The 20,187-nt window shown below is 41.2% G+C and overlaps 1 protein-coding gene across 1 annotated transcript in view; it reads right to left on the reverse strand.

Moving 5' to 3' along the window:
- The window catches only part of MOGAT1 (monoacylglycerol O-acyltransferase 1), a 36,712-nt gene extending 23,201 nt beyond the window's left edge, over window positions 1–13,511 (reverse strand). Inside the window, exon 1 of the mRNA XM_032401247.1 lies at window positions 13,302–13,511. Within this exon, the coding sequence (XP_032257138.1) occupies window positions 13,302–13,395 (94 nt within the window). The 5' untranslated portion in view covers window positions 13,396–13,511. The remainder of the gene's footprint in view (window positions 1–13,301) is intronic.
- Between the last annotated feature and the right edge of the window lie 6,676 nt (window positions 13,512–20,187).

Here is a 20,187-nt window from a genome sequence, read left to right on the forward strand (position 1 = left end):
ATGATTCCAGAAGCACGGCCAAAAAGAGTGTCCTCTGCCCTCATTCCTACCAGGATCATTTCATTTTGCTTCACCTGCTTCCCTCTACCCAGGTCTGAGTGCTGACAATTTACCACTGTTGGTTAATTTTCTCTTTATTTTACTAAAATGTGTCCAAAATGTACAAGAAACTTTGGTAGGTCTCATTACTCTGTACTCTACTCTAGGTCAGGTGAGCTGAGATGGAGCAGAGACGGGAGAGGACAGTTGCTGAGTGGGGACCACCTCCCAGGCAATGTCATTTTCTCTCCTCACAACCCTCAAGGTACACAGTACTGTCCCCATTTTGCAGATGTGGAAACTGAGGCGCAAGGATTCTGAGGGTCCAAAGGACCTGAACCTGGATCTGCCTAACTCTTAAACCCACACACTTTCTTTTTCTTACAAAACTAAACTAGTCTTAGCTCATGGCAACAGCACCATAAACTTACAAATATTTATTACAAGCCTGTAGGCAGGCTCATAAGCATAAGAAATCAGGCAAATGGGAGGTTCTGTTTTCCTTACTATAATGATGGAGAAACTGAGAAAAAAAGCACAGTAGCTTAATTTGAACCACAGAAGGAGTCAAGAGCAGATCCAGAAATAAAGTCCCCAGGCTACTAATTCAGTGTTCCACTAACCCAACCACACACGCCCTAACTGAATACATACTGCATCTATGTTTAACAGCCACTAAGTGTTCTGCATGGATGATGGTTAAAACATGGATCTGGAATTGGACTGCTTATGTTGGAATCTGCCACCAGCTAGCTGCCTAACCTGGGGCGAGTTCTTTTACTTCTTGAACCTTAATGCCTTTACCTGAGATGAGCTAATGACAGCAGCCGCCTCCAAGGACCGTGGGGAAATAAATGTAGACATGCCATCGTGCCTGGCACACAGAAAACACTTGGCAAATGGAAGCCATTGTTATAGCAACTGTATTTATTATTAAACGTTTAGAAAATGCAAAAAGTAAAAGCAGATAAAATAGCACCCACATTCTTGTCACTCAACAAAAGTACTGTTAAAATTTTCTTTGTGGTCTTTTTTTTTTTTTCCTATGAACAGGTTATGTTTCCTTAACATGGTTGATCACATTTTTTTAAAAATTTCTGTATTGTATCTCTTATGATGATCTCACACTAGCTCTTTCATATTATAAATTTCGTATTAAAACCTCTTCAAAAATGGTATTTTTGATGACCGATTCACATTCCATTGAATGGCAATACTAATTCAACTATCCTTTTCTTTTTGAAAATGTGGGCTTCTAACAAATTTTCTCTATAAACATAATCCTGCATAACATTTCCCCTACATTTTAATTTACTTCTAGAGGACAGTCAGTAAAACCCTGGATCACCAAGCAGAAACACCTCTGTCACTTGATACACTTTGATTCCTTACGATCCAAAGGAGTTGGTCTAATTTAAACTCCCACTTCACACATTGCATACATTCTTTAATATTTCATATCATAAATGGCACCAAAATAGCTTTTTAAATCCCATGATCCTAAAGTGGATTGAAAGAAGAAAACACTAAAAAAACTAGGTGACCGGATCACCTCTCTTTTCTATTTTTATCCCATTAAGCAATCCAAGGTAACATGATTCTTCTGAATTGGAGGTCAAAGAGAAAAGATACAAAAGTCTACTCCAACATACTGCGCAGTTCTCAAAACTGATGCTGATACTTTCTTAAAATTGTCTTGATCCACAAACCAAGTTGCCCGGAAGGCCTGAATTTTAGTTGCTTCGACCGAGGTATATGTTGAATAAAAAATCACAAGCCAAAAAAAAAATTAAATTAAAATTAAAAAAAAAAAAGAAAAAGAAAACCACAAGCCAGCCTTTATCATTCATACTCTATTATAACTTCATGCCCACAGATTCTACTTCCTCTACATCATTAGGAAGCTGCCTCCCCCTCACTTTTTTTTTTTTTACTGAAGTGAAACTTACATAACACAAATGAACCATTTTAAAGAAATCAATCCAGTGGTGCTTAATACATTCACAATGTTGTACAACTACCACTTCTACCTAGTTGCAAAATACTTAGATCACTCAAAAATAAAACCCTGTGTTATACACAAATAATGAATCATGGAACACTACATCAAAAACTAATGATGTAATGTATGGTGATTAACATAATAAAAAATTTTAAAAAATGAAACCCTGTACCCATCAAGCAGTTACTCCCCATTCCCTTCTTCTCTGCCCCTGGCAACCACCACTCTGCATGATATCTATGGATTTACCTACTCTAGATACTTCATATAAATGGAATAATCCAATATGTAAGCTTCTGCAGACTTTCACTTAACATCAGGTGTTTGAGGTTCATCCATCTTGAAGCATGTATCAGTACTTCATTCCTGTTTAGGGCTGAATAATATTCCCCTCTATGGCTGTATCATGTCTGTTCGACATTCACCATTCAACATTTGGGTTGTTTCCACCTTTTGGCTACTGTGAATAGTGCTGCGATGCTCCACGCACTTCAACAGTACTAAAAGTCAGAAACAAATATGGCTCAGCCAAAATGCATGGCATTGTCATTAAATTTAGCATCACCAATAAAGTGACAAAATGACATGATGCCTCTTGATATGATCTAATGGAAAATAAACCCCATCACTTTTGTGGTCTTTTTGCCAAAAATGCTCAACCTGACTCTAATCATGACAACATAATTAGGCAAGTCCAGACTGCGGGACATTCTATAAGATAAGTAACTGGGGCTGTTCAGAAAATATCAGTGGTATAAGAGATTAAAAAACAAATAAAAGGTGGGACGCCTGGGTGGCTCAGTCGGTTAAGTGGCTGCCTTCGGCTCAGGTCATGATCCCAAGGCCCTGGGATCATGCCCCACATCGGGCTCCCTGCTCAGCAGGGTGCCTGCTTCTCCCTCTGCCTCTGCCCCTGCTCATGCTCACTCTCTCTCTCTCTAATAAGTAAATAAAATCTTAAAAAAAAAAAAAAGGTGTAGAAGCTGGTCTAGCTTTAAAGGAAAATATGAAGACAATTAAGGAAATTTGAATATGAACCATATATTAAATAAGATTTTATATCACTAACAAATTTCTTGGGTATGATAATGGGATTGTGATTACATAGAAAATCTTTGTTTTCAAGAGACACATTCTATAGTATTTAGCATGAAGTGCCATGATGTCTACAACTTAATTTCTTACTTTCAAATGGTTCAACAGCAACAATAATAACAAAGTGTGTGTGGAGGGAGAGAGGGAGGGAGAGAGGGAGAGAGAATGTGCGCACACATGCAAATGTGGAAAAACGCTAAGAGCTGGTGAATCCAGGTTTAAAAAAAAATGTTTACTGAACTATTCTTTCAGTACTTCTGTAGGTTTGAAATTTTCCAAAATTAAAAAATGGGAGGAAATGTATGAACCACACATATAACTGATCATAGCAGGTTAAGCACTGCTGCCTGGCTGGGAATGAGCTGGAACCTCATAGAGCCAGTCCTGCATCTGCAAAAAAATCTTGACTTCCAACCTCTCACATATAAAGGGAATGAGACTGATTCAATGACCCACTTCCAGCTTCAAAGCTGCCTGTAGGTTTCCCTAGCTTTATAGAAAAGAAGTGGAATTGCTTTGTTTGTTTCTACAATACAGAGCTCCGGGAGAGCAAGGATTTTGTCTTACTGTTCTCTGCTCTATTCCCAGTGCCCACAGGATAGGGACTCAAGACACATTTGTAAACAATTCATTCTTTAGTTATGCCTTTCTGATTATAAGTTGTAAGTTTTCAAATATCTAACAAGTACCCATTAAAAATTTTAAGGGAAGCTAATGTTAAATTCAAGTTGTAGAGTCAGTATGGTAGTATGATGGGAAGCTCCATGTTTGGGGAAGAAAGTAAGAGACAAGGGAACACTTGTTTTCCATGAACTGAAGACTTTTGGCAAGGAGTGGTGGCAAGGTCTACGATTTGGGGTGGGGAAGGGTCCTTCAGTGCTTCCGTGGACACATGCCATTCCTGCAGCATTAAGTAATGATCTTCCTGTGCTGCCCTCACTCTTTCTGACTCCAGTGCTCTCACCTGGATGCTGAATATCAGTTCAAGGGCACTGAACAAGAAAGTACAAATGCAAAGGGATAGTACAGTGTCTAATCCAGGACAAATGCCCCATCAGTGTTAGCAGAATTGGAAAAGGCCATGAATCCTAATAACGTGTTTCACCTATGCTCACTTCAAAGACCTGATGTACATAAATTGATAAATTCCTTTAAGTTCTAGGTTTAACAGTTTTTCAAACTTTAAGACAGTAATATTTATAACATGGAAAAATAATTGGTTAATGAAATTTAGATAACACACAGAAAGCCTTTGGAATAGAGATGGTATACGGGAAACTCTCCGTAAATCTTATTAGCTCCTACTGACTGCTTGAGACCTTTAAAAAACCAATGGCACACGGTTCAGTCCAAAATATTATTTGATTTGTTCTCCAATGCAAATATTACTTTAGTAAAAATAAGTTTTAAAAACAGGTAAACAGGAGGAAAAATATGCCAAAATACTAATAATTACCTCTGGATAAGAATATGGAATTTCTCTAGGGTCTTTAAAAGCCCTTCTACCCTGCTCAGTTTTTCTAATTACTAATCTGAATTATCGTATAATCAAAAGATTATTTTTAGAAAAGAAATAAAATGGCTCCACCAGAAAGAAATAAGAAACAAAACTGTAGAACAAATCTACTTATGTAAAAATATTCTCGTCTTGAACATGATTCTATTAAATTTCCATGAGCAAACAGCATCAGAAGAATATTGCAAAGACTACTTAAGTTTTATTCATTTGGATTAAATAGCGACCAATATTAAGAAATAATTGAAAATATTTAATTTGTATGTGTATCCTTCCCACTTCTATCAAAGAAGTTTTCATTTCTCCCCTATGAAAATTGTTTCTATACTTATTTTAACCATGCAACAGAGTGCACACACAGGAAGAAAATGAAATTCAGAGTTTAGCACATCACATTCTTTTCTTTCCTGTTCCTGAGGCATTGTATTTCAAAACACAATCAGAGCCATCTGTTGATTATAAGAATGTAAGCGTAACATTCTTCTGATTTTTAAAATTCCTGTTTTAAGGGAACTTACCTCCCAGAGTTTCTTAGGATGGTGCTAAAAGACAAATCTCAGACCCCTCTGCAGAATTTTGCAGCTCAGTATTCCTCATGGGTGTGTCTGTTCCACACTGCTTTTAAAAAGTTTTAGGGAGAGGGAACTGCATTTTTCTTGTCTAAAAGCAAGTCATTATTGGACCCACTTCTTCACCTAATGAATGCACATAAATTACCAGGATCCAGTTGAAACTAGTCCCATGTTCTTAATATTTCTAAATGTTTCCAATCCGAAGGACAAAATAAGCACAACTATTTGGTATAGCTACAAACTGAAAACCATAATTAAAGAGAGACATAACTAAATACAACATGTGGGTTCCTTTGCTATAAAGGACATTTGTGGGGCAGTTACCAAAATGTGAATAGGGTCTATGTATGGATTCTATGTATGGATTAGATTGCTGAACTGTATCAGTTACTTTTCTCATTTGGATAATTGTACTGTGGTTATGTAAGAGAGTATCCTTGGTTTTAGGAAATATGCACTAAAGTACATAAGGATAAAGAGAAACCATGTCTGTAACTTATCCTTAAAAACTTAAAAAAAATAGTAACTGTGTGTGTGTGTGTGCGTGTATATGTGTGTGGGGAGAGAGATGGACAGAGAAAGAAAGAAAGAAAACATGGTAAAATGTTAACATTTGGGGAATCTGATGAAGGAATATTGGAATTTTTGTAATTTTCTAGACCTTTTTTTTTTTTTTAAGATTTTATTTATTTATTTTTGTGAGAGTGAGGGAGCACGAGCAGGGTGGGGGCAAGGGGGCAGAGGGAGAAGCAGGCTCTGGGATCATGACCTGAGCTAAAGGCAGACACTTAACCAACAGAGCTACCCAGGTACCCAGGTGCCCAGAATTTTTATTTTCTACAATGAGTATTTCTGAAATTATTTCAAAATAAAGAGTTAAAAAAAAAATGTAATGGCCCTCCCTGAGACCTACAGAATCAAAGTCTCTGGGGAATTTGTATTTTAACAAAAATCCCCAAGTGATTCTTAAATAGGCTCTAAAGTTTAAAAACTTCTGATATAAAAAATACAAAAAAAACCACACACAGTGGAAGACTCAATATTTTTGAGATATCAATTTTCTCCAAATTCATCTACAGACTAATCTCAATAAAAAATCATTTTCAATGAAAATCCCAGCAGGCTTTTTTGTGTGTGTGTGGAAATAGACAAGCTGAACCTAAAGTGTGCAAATGGAAACACAAAGAATCTACATGATAATCAAAACAACTTGGAAAAAAAAGCACCAAGGTCTGAGGACTAATGAGATCTGATTCCAGAAATTATTATAAAGCTACAGCAATCACAACAACATTGTACTGGCATCAAGATACACAAACAGATGATGGGGCGCCTGGGTGGCTCAGTTGGTTAAGCAACTGCCTTCGGCTCAGGTCATGATCCTGGAGTCCCTGGATCGAGTCCCGCATCGGGCTCCCTGCTCGGCAGGGAGTCTGCTTCTCCATCTGACCCTCCCCCCCTCATGTGCTCTTTCTCTCTCTCATTCTCGCTCTCTCAAATAAATAAATAAATCTTTAAAAAAAAAAAAAAAAATACACAAACAGATGAATGGAACAGAATAGAGAGTCCAGAAGTAAACCCACCCCTATACAAATACCTAACTTTTGATAAAGACACAGGGCACTACAGTAGAGAAGGGACAGATTTTGTTTTTGTTCTGTTTTTTAAGACATGGGGCTGGACAACAGGATTATACATATGTGGAAAAAATGAACTTAGACCTTGTAGCATATACAAAAATTAACCCCAAATGGATCACAAACCTCTATATAAAACATAAAACTATAAAACATGTAGAAGAAAATACAAAAAATCTTTCTGGCCTTGGATTAAGCAAAAAATTCCTACATAAAACACCAAAAACACAATCCACAAAGAAAATATGGATAAATTGGACTCTATCAAAATTAAAAACTTCTGCTCTTTAAATGACACTGTTCAGAGAATGAAAAGATAAACCCTAGAGTGGAAGAAAAATCTATACAAAGTACATAGCTGATGAAAGACTTGTATCCAGAAGAACACAACCAACTTTCTAAACCCAATAGAAAGAAAACAAGCAACCCAATTAAAAATGGGCAAAAGATTTAAGCAGGTACTTCAAAAGGTAAGATATACAGATAGCAAATAAGCATAAGAAAAGATGCTCAACATCATTAGCCACCAGGGAAATGCAAGCTAAAACCACAATGAAACACTACTACGCACTTATTAAATTGCAAAATTAAAAAAAAAATGGCTATATCAAGTGATGGCAAGGATCTGGAGCAACCATGCACTGCTGGTGGGAATAGAAAATGGTACAACCACCCAGGAAGAAAGTTTGTCAGCTTCTTAAAAAGTTAAACCTGGGGTGGCTCAGTCAGTTAAGCGTCTGCCTTGGGCTCAGGTCATGATCTCAGGGTCCTGGGATCGAGCCCTGTCTCAGGCTCCCTGCTTCTCCCTCTCCTCCTGCCCCTCTGCCTCCTCCCCCCAACTCATGCTCTCTGTCTCTATCTCAAATAAATAAATAAAATCTTAAAAAAAAAAAAAAGAAAGAAAGTTAAACCTGCAACTGCCACACCATGATCAGCCATTCTGTTCCCAGGTTTGGAAATAAAGAATAAAGAAAGCACATGTTCATACAAAGACTTATAGGCAGAAATTCACAGCAGCATCATTCATAATAGCTACAACCCAAACATTCGCCAACAGATGAACAAATTGCAATGTATCCATTCACTAGAATACCCCTTCAAAACAAAAAAGACAGTGAACTATTTATATACACAAGATCCAATCTGAAAATAATGATGTTGGGTGAAAGAAACCAGACAAAAAAGAGCATCTATGGTATGCCTCCATGTATATAAAACACTACAAAATGCAACCTAATCTGTAGGACAGAGAGCACAGTGTTAGAGATGAAGGGCAGTGGGGATGAAGGAATTACAAAAGGGATGTGACAGAATTTTGGGATGATGGCTACGTTCATTATCTTAATTGTGATGATTTCTTGGGGATATTTATATGTCAACTTACCAAACTGTATACTTTGTGTATGTGTAGCTTACTGTACACAAACCACGCTTCAAGAACACTGCTCAAGTAAATAAATAAACCCATACAGTAAAAGATCATGGTCCAATCCAATGCCATCCTAGGCAAGATACAACCTCTTGAGCTCCAGTTTTCTCATCTAAAAAAGGAAATGTAGTCATCTCTGTCACAAGCAGTTACACGTAGGAGATGGTCAACAAATGTTGGCGCTCTCTTTGTCAGCTTCCTACTTTCCAGTTAGCAGTCTGGAGGCCCACAAGCTAGGATGTAATGTTTCAGTTTCTTGAATATTAAGATCAGATGGCAGGTGATCCAGCAATCCCACTTCTGGGAATTTATCCAAAGGAAATGAAATGAACATCTCAAAAAGAAATCTGCCCCCCTCCATGTTCACTTAAGCATTGCTTATAGTTGTCAAGACATGGAAACAATGTAACTGTCCATGGATAAAGAAATGTGATTTTCTATAATAACACATATATATTATTCAGCCATAAAAAAAGACAGAAATCCTGCCATTTGTGATACCACTGGATAGACCTTGAGGACATTATGCTAAGTGGAATAAGTGAGACAGAGAAAGATAAACACTGTATGATCTCACTTGTGTGTGAAATCTTAAAAAGAAAACAAAACTAATTCATAGGTGTGCCTTGGTGGCTCAGTCGGTTCAGCATCAGATTCTTGGTTTCAGCTCAGGCCATGATCTCAGGGTTGGGAGGTTGAGCCCTACATCAGTCTCCATGCCCAGCGTGGAGCCTGCTTAAGATTCTCTCTCCCTTTGCCCCTCCCCCCCAAAAAACACAAACACAAAACAAAAACAAAAAACTAATTCATAGATACAGAGAACAGATTAGCGGTTGCCAGAAGCAGGGGGGTGGAGGGGTGGGCAAAATGAATGAAGGGGGTCAAAAGGTACAAACTTCCAGTTATAAGATAAGTAAGTCCTGGGGATGGAATGCACAGCATGGTGACTATAGTCAACAATACTATATTGGGTTGTTTTTTTTTTTTTTAAGATTTTATTTATTTGAGAGAGCAAGCGAGCGCGCACAAGCAGAGGGAGCAGCTTGCAGAGGGAGCAGCTTGCAGAGCGAGAGGGAGAAGCAGGCTCCCGCTGAGCAAGGAGCCCAATGCGGGCTCCATCCCAGGACCCTGGGATCATGACCTGAGCCGAAGGCAGCTGCTTAACTGACTGAGCCACCTAGGCTTCCCAACAATACTATACTGTATTTGAAAGTTGCTAAGAGAGTAAGTCTTAAAAGTTCTCATCACAAAGAAAAATATTTGTAACTATGTGTGGTGATAGACGTTAACTAAATTTATTGTAGCAATCATTGTCATAAACACACGTATCAAATCATTATGTCATCCACCTAAAACTAATACAATAAGACTGGATGACAGGTATTTAACATTTATCTCAAGGAAAGAGTGTTTGATTTCATGACTAAATGAAACATTTTGCGATTTTTAAAATTTCAAGGGCTAATAGCTTAAACTCATTTCCTGGAAAGAAAAATGCATTCCAAGATTTTGATTTAGAGATCTTAAAATACACAGTAATAAAAACTCTCTTGACGCCATTGAAAGTAGCTATTACATCAATTCCTTCCTTCAAGATCGATAATTGAATGGAAAGAAATTAAGTAAGCTCTTATCCTACCTTTCCAGTAAGAATTGAATTGTAGGGTAATCAAATGGCCCTAGATGATGGAAAATTACTCTTTGCAGAAATTCTAGCTAGTATGCGAAGAACGAATGACAGAAAACTACGAGTTTGCAGTCCCAAACAGCAGTTGATTCAGGCAAGGATCATTAATGGAGACCACTAGGTGAAAGGGCAATGGAGAACTTCTGTTTGCACATGCCAATTACCAGCCCTCAGATTACTTCCTATCTGCACCCACCAATCACGCTTAGACATTACTAATGGAACAACTCGACACTGTGTACATCCTGACATGATGCAATGTGAAGCACCCAGCAGTGCCTGGGAAGAGGCCTTGCCACAAAGGTTTCATCTGAATCTAATCAAGCCTTGGGGCACCCGGGTGGCTTAGTCAGTTAGGCGTCTGCCTTCGGCTCAGGTCGCGATCCCAGAGTCCTGGGATCGAGCCCTGCATTGGGCTCCCTGCTAAGCCTGCTTCTCTCCCTCTGCTACTCCCCCTACTTGTGCTCTCTGTCTCTCAAATAAATAAAATATTAAATATAAATAAATAAATCTAATCAAGACTTAGACCTAACTTCCACTGTAGAAGAAATACAGGGGGTTGAAGAACAGGTTAACATTACAAAGAAGCAATCAGGAAAACCCTGAAAGGGAGAATCTTTGCAGGATAGATAACCTGATTTCTTTAGTGCTTCACTGACAAACAGGGAACACTGTTCTAAATTAAAAGACATGTAAAGACCAAATGCAACACAAGGGTCTTGTTTGGAACCTGGTTCAAATAAATCACCAAGAAAAGTGTATTTTTGACATAGTTTAGGAAATATCAACTTAGTTTAAATGATTTTAAGCAATGATTGTTAATTATGCTACATGTGTACTATGAGTATGTAAAAAATACTTAATTTTATATATGCATACCAAAGTATTTAGGATTAAAATATACTGTGACTTGTTTTTTATTTATTTTTTTTTAGTTTTTTTTTTCCTACTTGACAGAGAGAGACACAGAGAGAAGGAACACAAGCAGGGGGATTGGGAGAGGGAGAAGCAGGCTCCCCGATGAGCAGGGAGCCCGGTGTGGGGCTCGATCCCGGGACCCTGAGATCATGACCTGAGCCGAAGGCAGACGCTTAACGACTGAGCCACCCAGGCGCCCTACTGTGACTTGTTTTAAAATGTTTGCAAAAACAATAGATAAAACTAATATGGCAAATTGTTAAAATAATTATAAACACAGGTAATGGGTATATGAGAGTTCATACACTTCTCTCTACTTTTTGCATGTTGGAAAGTTTTCAAAATAAAATTACCGCTATATATAGTACAAAATAATATGCTCCCAGCAACACAAATGTCAAATGCATGCAATAAAAGCATTTAAAAGGTCTGCAAGCCACTCTAGTCTGACTCAAATTAAGAATCATTAGTCAGACCTAAGTCACTAGTTCACTCACATTTGACACCTGTGGTTCTCCCGCCTACTTAGAGCCATGTGACCTTGAGCAATTGACTTCACCTCCGAGCTCCCTCATTTGTAAATGCGTACCCGGGTAGTGCCTACATCACAGCGTTTCTGTGAGGATGACGCAGGTTAATACAACTAGAGACACATGCGTGGAGAGCCTCCCTTCCGGGTGACAGAGCGGAGAGAGTCATTCAACCAAGTATTTATTTTTGCCTTCCAGGGGCCAGGCATGGGCGGAGTGCTCCTTCACTGAGCTGGTGGACAAGGCTGGTCATACAGACCTCTCTCAAGTAACCGCAGGCATGCGTAAATACAAGCAATGATGAGTGCCATGAAAGAAAAGGACCAACCCTGGGCCACCAGAGATGTGCGACTGATCGGCAAGGAAGACAGTCTCCAAGTTCGAGCCATTGGAGTGGGCGGCCCAGCAGTGAAAGCAGGGACCCTGGGCAGAATACTTGGGTTTGCGGCCAGCTCCTCCAACTGTGACCCTGAACAATTTACTTCACCTCTTAGTTTCCTCATCTGTCCAATGAGTGCAGGGATGAACACTACTTGTCTCATAGGGTTGTTGTGAAGATCGCAGGGTTAATAGTGTATGGTGCTTAGAATAGGACTTGGCACACACTAAGCCCTCAATAATTGTGTTTGTTACGATGTCAATGGTCCTTTGCTCCTTGGAGTGTAATGCTACCACACTTGTCTCACGGTTTGGCCTGTGAGGACTTAATGAGTTCACGGTTTGAAGTTCCTTTTTCAGTAAACCCTAGCTGTACACTAGAGTCACTTGGAGAGTTTGTGTATATACACACACACATTTATATGGTTACATAGATACAAAATATTGATGCACGGGGCTCCATTCTGTAACGAATGAATTAGAGATTCCAGGGATAGAGCCTGGGCATCTGTATTTTTTTAGAAGTTCCCCTAGTGATTCTAATGTGCAACCAACCAGGGTTGAGAACCACTGACCTAAGCATTCAAAATGTGAAACCATTTCAAAAAAGTGTAGACCTCTACAGTGCAATGAGTTTATTATTACTGTTATTGTGGCTTCCGCAGTGTACAACCCATGATCTTAGTATAGCATACAAATGATGTTAGCCTTCAGAAGAGTGGAAGTTCTCAGTAATTCCTCCCTCTTTTCATACCATCATCCCCCATTTATTCCAAGAGCTGAACAAACATCCAGGAAAAAAAGCGCTCAGGTAAGCCACCCTGCTCCATCTAGAGACTGCCTCAAGGTGCCTTTCTTAATAGGATTAACTTGGGAACAAGCTAGAACACACCTGTGGGTCGAGTTATTTACATATAGAAGCCACCCGACCCAAACTGATGTTTGCTGCAGCCTTCCTCGTACAAACGTACCTTTCTGCACCCGGATGATCTTAAACACGGAAAAGCTAATACGGCTATTTGTCACAAGGGTGGGATGAGGAAGGAATCAGGCTGTAAATACTCGGGCATTGGTTTTCTATAAATTCAGGAAACAAGTTTACTAACATTTGCGGGGCCATATAGTGCAATGTTCCATGGCTTGATTGGATTGTGGTTACATTTGGGTGTATTCATTTGCCAAAAGTCATCAAGTTGTATAATTATCATCTGTGCCTTTTACGGTAGGTAAAGTACGCAACAATTAAAAAAAAGCACAGGGGAAACAGCTGCCAAAGAGTTGCTCGCTACGAGGTGCACGTGCGGAGAGAAACCAAAAGAGTCCCAAGTTAGTTCGAACTCCCTCTTTGACCTGCGTGTTCTGACTTACACGGGAAGAAGGGTTGGAGGATCTAAGCATGTCCTTGGACAAGGACTGTCCGCGAGGGAGCGACGGAGGCCCCCTGCACCGCGGAGTCTGGCCTGGATCTTGAGCGCCCGGAAGCGCGCGGGGCCCTTACCGAGCAGCAGGAAGGACAGGACCCATTGCAGCACCGCGGCCGTCTGCAGCCGCCGCGCCAGCGGGATCTTGAGCGGCGCAAACTCGACCTTCATGCTCCGGCCCGGGAGAGGACTGCGCCAACTGCGGGCGTCTCGAACCCGGTTGCTCGGCGGCGCCTGGGAGGAACGCGCGGCCGGAATTGTGCCCCGCGCGGGACAACCCCGGGGCAGCGAGGGGGAAGCGGCGGCCGCCGCGGAGCGGGCGGGGGCCGGACTTTGTCGGCGGGGGTGGGGCGGGAGGGCTGAGGTTGGGGGCTGCCAATCGCGCGCGCCCGGGCGCATTGGCCCGAGCGCCGGGGCGCTGGTGAGGGCGCGCCACTGTGGGTACTAGGGACGGCGAGTAGAGGTCAGCTGGTGGCCTGCCCGAGGTCGGCAGCGTGGGCTTCCCCAGCCTTGCTCCACCGGGATCTCCACCGGGATCTGACCATTGTTCAGGGGATCGATCACCTTCAGTATCCGCCCTTAAACCCACCCCTTCCTCCGAACACTCTGGGGAAGGTTTAGTTCAAGGAATCGCCCACCAGCTAGAAGGAGGCACGGGACGTAGCTTCTTCGCACGCAGGGTACTCTTGTGTTTATTGGTCTGTGTCCCCAACACCACTCTTTAACTGCAGGGGGAGAGGGGAGGCAGGGATCTGGCCTCCTCTCTTGGGTACTCAGATCCCTATACTAGTCCTGGAAACTTTTCATTTATTCATTCATTCAACAGATACTGACTGAATACCTACCACAGGCCAGGAACTATTCTGGGCCCTGAACGTATACCTGGTAACCTAGTCACGCAGTACAAATTATGGGCAGAGACAAACATTAAGCAAAATAACCACACAATTGGGTGTATAATTGCAAAGTGAAATCCTACTGTGAAAGAGAAGGAAGGTTCTAGGACTTAGGCTGGAGGTCAGGGAAGTCTCTGAATAAGTATATAACAGCTATATATATGTATAGCAGTATATAACAGCTTATAACAGCTATAAAGGTGAATCTAGTTAACTGAGGGAGTCATCCAGACAAAGAGGAGCACATATGCAAAGGTCCTGTGGCTGAAATTCAAGGAAAATATATTGGGAGTTCAGGGAACAAGGAGGAGATTGGGGTGGAATGAGGCAAAAATGGTGGCCAAAGGCCAGATCCTTGCAGGCTGTGTTTGGGGTTCAACTATTTACCCTAACACCTGTCACTGAAGGGTTTCAGTTATGATGCATTAAATGGATAGATTCTGAATAGTTGCCTAGTCCTTGTGAGCACCGCTACATTTTTTAATACTAACTACTGTATAGTTGAACAACTCCAAGTGGCAGGTGCCTGTTAAGTCATTGCTAGAAGGGATCTGCAACAGGGCAAAACAAAGTTGACTAGCCACCCCCACCACCATGCCCCTTTCTCCAACAATTCTAATAGAAAGTTGGATACAAATGAACACTTAAGGCAAGGTAGTTTAGGGAAGTTGTGACTTTTTGTATGCAAAACTTGCTGGTTTGTGCTTTTTGTTTGTTTTTCCTAGTTGAGGATTCACTTTCTTCTTTTAGACTTCTTGCCTGAGCCTTCCCCCAGTGCTAGTGGGGATACTATGAGTACACACTATTTCAGATGTCATGCAAAGCCCTTTGCTCATCCTAGAGCAACCCTGTGAAATAAGCATTAGCTCATTTTGCAGTTAAATCCAGGCTCAAAGTCACACAGCTGGCAAAGTGGGAAAGATTCAAATACAGTTTTGTCTAAAGCCCAGAGAGGAGAGTCATCCCTTCATTAAATGAATCTCACATGGAACAAACGACTGAGTGCTCGCCTTGCATCGGCATTGCCTGTGGTGTTGATAACACAAAAGTAAATTAAGACATGGTCTCTCAGCCTTTGAGCATTCATTCATTGATTATTTATGAAAAGGCTTCTTGTGCTAGGCACGAGCTGGGGAGTGGGTATGGGCTATAATAGTGAACAAGAAAGGTCTCTGTCCCCTTGGGGCTCACAGCCTCCTGGAAGAAACAAAATAACCACATGGGTATAGAACCAAATGTATGATAGTGCCTGAAAGAAACATGCTCGTTCCAGTGATGGGGAATAATGAACATCTATTTAGAACAGATCGGAAATAGGAGTGGAAGTAGGCAGACCCTAAGGAAGCCACCCTAGGGTGAAAGTAGGAGATGGTGGTGTGGTCTACTGTGGTAGTAAAGGAGGATAGAGATGGATTTGGGATATGTAAGGGAAATATAAATGGTAGGATTGGCTAATTGGATTCACAGTTTCTTGGTAAATAAGCCATCTAGGCTTCTCCTAATCATGTGACGTTTACTGTACTGAATCATGCTCTTGTCACTTTTCCAGGCCCTCAGCTAGTAGAAAACGCTGTTAGACCCTAGCACAGCACACTGAAGCAAAGCATGGCCCCTCCAGGGTGCAGCCAATCACCATCTTAAGCAACAATTAAATCACTCACTCATTTAATATTCAGCACGTCTCTGTGTATGTATCGTGCCCCAGGTTATTGCCGCTAAATGATTACTGAAATTAAATGGTGAGAAAGCTTTAATTTATCAAGCTATTCAAAACCAACTCTTCTCATATTTCCAGAACTAAAACTTACATGAAAACATGAACCGTAAACATTATCTTTCCAAACTACACATTTCATGGAATGGGGAGCTGAGAGCAGAGAAGTTCAGTGATTTGCCCAAGATAACCCAGCCAGTTACTGGCAAGGAATAGACCTAGCTCTCTTCCTAGCCTACTAAAATGGATGAGGAGAAGCAACATGGTATGGGATCATGGTTTCAAACTTTGACTCTAGCAGGGGAATTTTTTTCAATCTTCAAAAGATCTCCGACTGATAAAAAGAAATCCAAGTGAGCCTGCTCTTATTGGAAAAGAAGGTGGGGAACCCACTTTCTCAGCATTTCCCCACTTCCCATAGCGACTATATTTGTAGCAAAATGAAATTGACATTAAACAGTTTCGGAAGCTCGGACCGTTTGGCAAAACCCAGTTTGGAAGCTTATTTGGCTTTTTTGTGTGTGTGGGCATCCTAATATTTGGAGAAGTACAAGGTCTGAATGGGGTTGCAGTTAAAAAAAACCCCATCATATATGTCAATATTACTGAGTGCTTACCACGTAGCAAGTACTGTACTCATGTGTTACGGTGCTGTGCCTGATGTAAACCTCCCCCCCCGCCCCCCGCCACAACTGTTCTCCAGTCTAGGTACTGTTATTCTTGACCAGTGAAGAAATCGGGACCACAGGTGAAACGAATTGTTCACCTGTTAAGTAGTAGAACTAAGTGTCTGTGTTTTGAAAATAGGTTTGTCTGTTTCCAGAGCCTGAGCACATAACTGCTGTTTCTTAAATGATAGCACAAGGAAGGAAGGGAACATCATCAAAATGGGGAAGTCACGGAACAGTGAGCAGAAGAATGCAGAGGACCAAATGTGTCATAGTTTGGGCTGGGATTATTCATTCAATCCACAAATATTTACCAACCACATACTGTGTGCTTGGGCATTGGGTATATGTGAGTGAATAAAACATACATAAATTTTCAAAAATTCAACCACAATATATCAAACACCTGTGCTGTGGCAAATCCTGATGCAATCATGAGGATAGGAAATCATCGCTGTCCTGCTTGGAGATCTGAGATTCCGCCAACCTAGGGTGGTTCCTCTTTCTAAGCCTCAGCTCTAGTTAAGGAATAAGAAGATGACTGTTCAGATTGCCTCATAGGTTACAAACCCTACCCGTGGAAATGACTAGGGTGGTTCCTCTTTCTAAGCCTCGGCTCTAGTTAAGGAATAAGAAGATGACAGTTCAGATTGCCTCATAGGTTACAAACCCTACCCGTGGAAATGACTACTTTAAAATCGCTTCCTTGGAGCGCCTGGGTGGCTCAGTCGTTAAGCGTCTGCCTTCGGCTCAGGTCATGATCCCAGGGTCCTGGGATGGAGGCCCTGCATCGGGCTCCCTGCTCAGCAGGAAGTCTGCTTCTCCCTCTCCCACTCTCTCTTGCTTGTGTTCCCTCTCTCGCTGTGTCTCTCTCTGTCAAATAAATAAATAAATAAAAATCTTTAAAAAAATAATAAATAAAATCGCTTCTTTGTTTTAGTTTTTTTCCTGTGCATTTCACATCAGGTAATTTCAACTAACAGGAAGACAATGTTTTGCCATAACATGACATTTTATTGCAGCCTAAGCTAATATGTTCCCGTCTTTTTTTTTTTTTATGTTCCCATCTTTAAGTTGAAAAGGAAATAGTATTCTTCCCAGATTGAGAGTTCTCAGAGGGGATAGTTTAGGACAAAGTTCACCGTGCCAGTTTTCATAAGGTGCATTCATCATAAAGGCAAATATTCTCCTTCTCTCTCGGACACACACACCCACACATTCATGAAACTCAAACATCATGGTTACCATAATTCACTGAGAGTGACCAGATCTGGTTAAAGTCAATAGAAGGCCATCATAATGGTAGTTTCAATGGAATGCCCTTCAAGAAGTCCTGTTTTCAACACTCTTTTGAACTAAGTTCAAGAAATTTGCTCTGGCCCCTCTGTTTTCTTATTGTCCTTTCAATTAACTTATTTTATCAATCTGACAGGGCTTGAGTATGCTTGCTCTGGGCAGAGTTGCAGGAGTCTTGCCCAAGATAGCCGCCATGATTTCTCTTCTCATGAGGCTTTGTAGCCACCATGATTCCTCTTCTCATGACCCTCACCCACACTTTCATTTGTACTTGGTCTGGAAACCCACTTGAGGTTCCAGCAACCCAAGCGAGGGAGGAATGAGGAGAAAGAGACTGGAAAGGTCTACAGCTACCGACCTGGGGCCTGGGCCCGCTCTTGAAAGAGGCAGTCAACAGTATCCAACAGCAGTGTCCTTGGAGGTATGGCACAAGGCTCCACCACTTCCAGTTTCCAAGAAGGTCCAATCCAATGGGTTCGCTTGCACTCATGTTTGTAACTTTCTGGTTGTTTATAGCTACTTGGTATATGACCTGTTGATTCTTCTGGTCTATTATTATTACTTTTTTTTCTTTAAACACATGCCATTTCCCCAGTCCTGGCTGCTATCATTGCTCCCCTGGATTGTTGCAGCCTCCTAACTGGTCTCCTTGCCTTGAATTTTGCCCTCTGAACTAACACCCCTAATTCCTCTCCATAATGTACCAAAGTGATCTTTCCAAATTACTTCATTGATAATGTTATTTCTTTGCTTAAAGTCTTTGAATTTCTTCTCATTGTTCTTAAGATAAAGTCCAAACTCTTTAATGTAGTTTTGGGCCCCGCATTACAGAGCATCTGCTTACCTCTTGAGTCTCAGGTGTAACTCTCCACCTCTCACACTTTAAGCTTTAAGCCATCTGAACTTCATTCAGTTGAGCAACCAAATTTCAGGAAGAAGAGGGAGACATCTGGGGCTTAAGAACAGCCATTTAAATGCTTCCAGGTTTCTCTCCACTAGCTTTTCTCTTGGTGTTAGTATCATTTTATCTCTTTGCAGATTAGTTTCTCTAAGTGGTGGGAAACATGGCCACCAATGACTCCAGACTTGTACCTTACTGCTTCCACCATTGAATAAAATGGAACTCAAGTTCCCTGTGGTCCCAGGTCCAAGATCCAGCTTGGATCAGGTGTTTACCCCTGGTACACTGGCGTGGGATACAGGGTTCCATTGCTTTAGCACGGTGACTCAAAGGTTTACCTCATGCAGAGAGAAATAAGGCATGCTGGGCAGGTTGTCTCAAGTTAACTCAATCATAACCAGTCAGAAGAGAGAGATGAAGGAGGAGTTAGGTCAAGTGAAGTATTTCTGGCCTGGGTGACTTGGCAGATGGTGGTGACTTTGAAAAGGATAGGAAGCACACAAGGAAGAGTAAGTTTAGGGGAAGAGGAAAGTTCAGTTTTTGAGTTGAACATGCCAGCCTGTTGGACATCCATGTGCAGATATTCAGAAGTTGGTAAGAAAGGTGCACAGAAGAGAGAGATGGGCTGGAGTTTAGAATGGGCACCGTCTGCATTTAGGGAGTGGTAGAAGCTGAGACTGTTGGGGGAGAAGATCACCAGACATAATTCCAGAGGGTATCCTACACTGAAGGTAGGGCAAGGTAGTGTAGGGGGCAGAGGAGGCTGTGAGAGTTAGTATGTATCAAGTGCCAAAATCTAACATGAACTACTCTTAAAATTTAAATAACCATCCTATGGCATACCTATGGTGTGTGTATTATTATTACCTTCATTTTACAAGGAACTGAGGTTTATCAGTAATCAGTGATTGGTCCAAAGTCTCAGTGAGCAGTAAATACAAGGTTGTTTTTCTTTTTTAAGATTTTATTTATTTATTTATTTGATAGAGAGTCACGGCGAGAGAAGGAACACAAGCAGGGGGAGTGGGAGAGGGAGAAGCAGGCTTCCCGCTGAGCAGGGAGCCAGATGCAGGGCGTGATCCCAGGACCCTGGGATCATGACCTGAGCTGAAGGCAGACGCTTAACAACTGAGCCACCCAGGCGCCCCTAAAGACAAGGTTTTAATCTGTTACTAACTTACAGAACTCTTTCCACTACAGTGTATTGTCTCTCACATAGCAATAGTAGAAAAAATCCAGGGAGCTATATGGAGGAGTCTGGAGTCAGGAAAACTAAGAAAAGAGAATTTCAAGAATGAGGGGATGGCTAATAATATAAAGTGTCTATCAAGTTTATTTTTAAAATACAATTTAAAACAGCCATTGGTTTGACAATTGGGAAGTCAATACCGATCAACCTGACTCTTGACAGGTCTAGCAGACCTTCTTGGTTCCAGGTAGATCCATCAGTAGAAACCCAAGAAGAAATATGGACTTTGGCTGTGTCCT

This window comes from Phoca vitulina, unplaced genomic scaffold, assembly GCF_004348235.1.
Source record: "Phoca vitulina isolate PV1807 unplaced genomic scaffold, GSC_HSeal_1.0 scaffold1, whole genome shotgun sequence".
In the NCBI taxonomy this organism is placed as follows: Eukaryota; Metazoa; Chordata; class Mammalia; order Carnivora; family Phocidae; genus Phoca; species Phoca vitulina.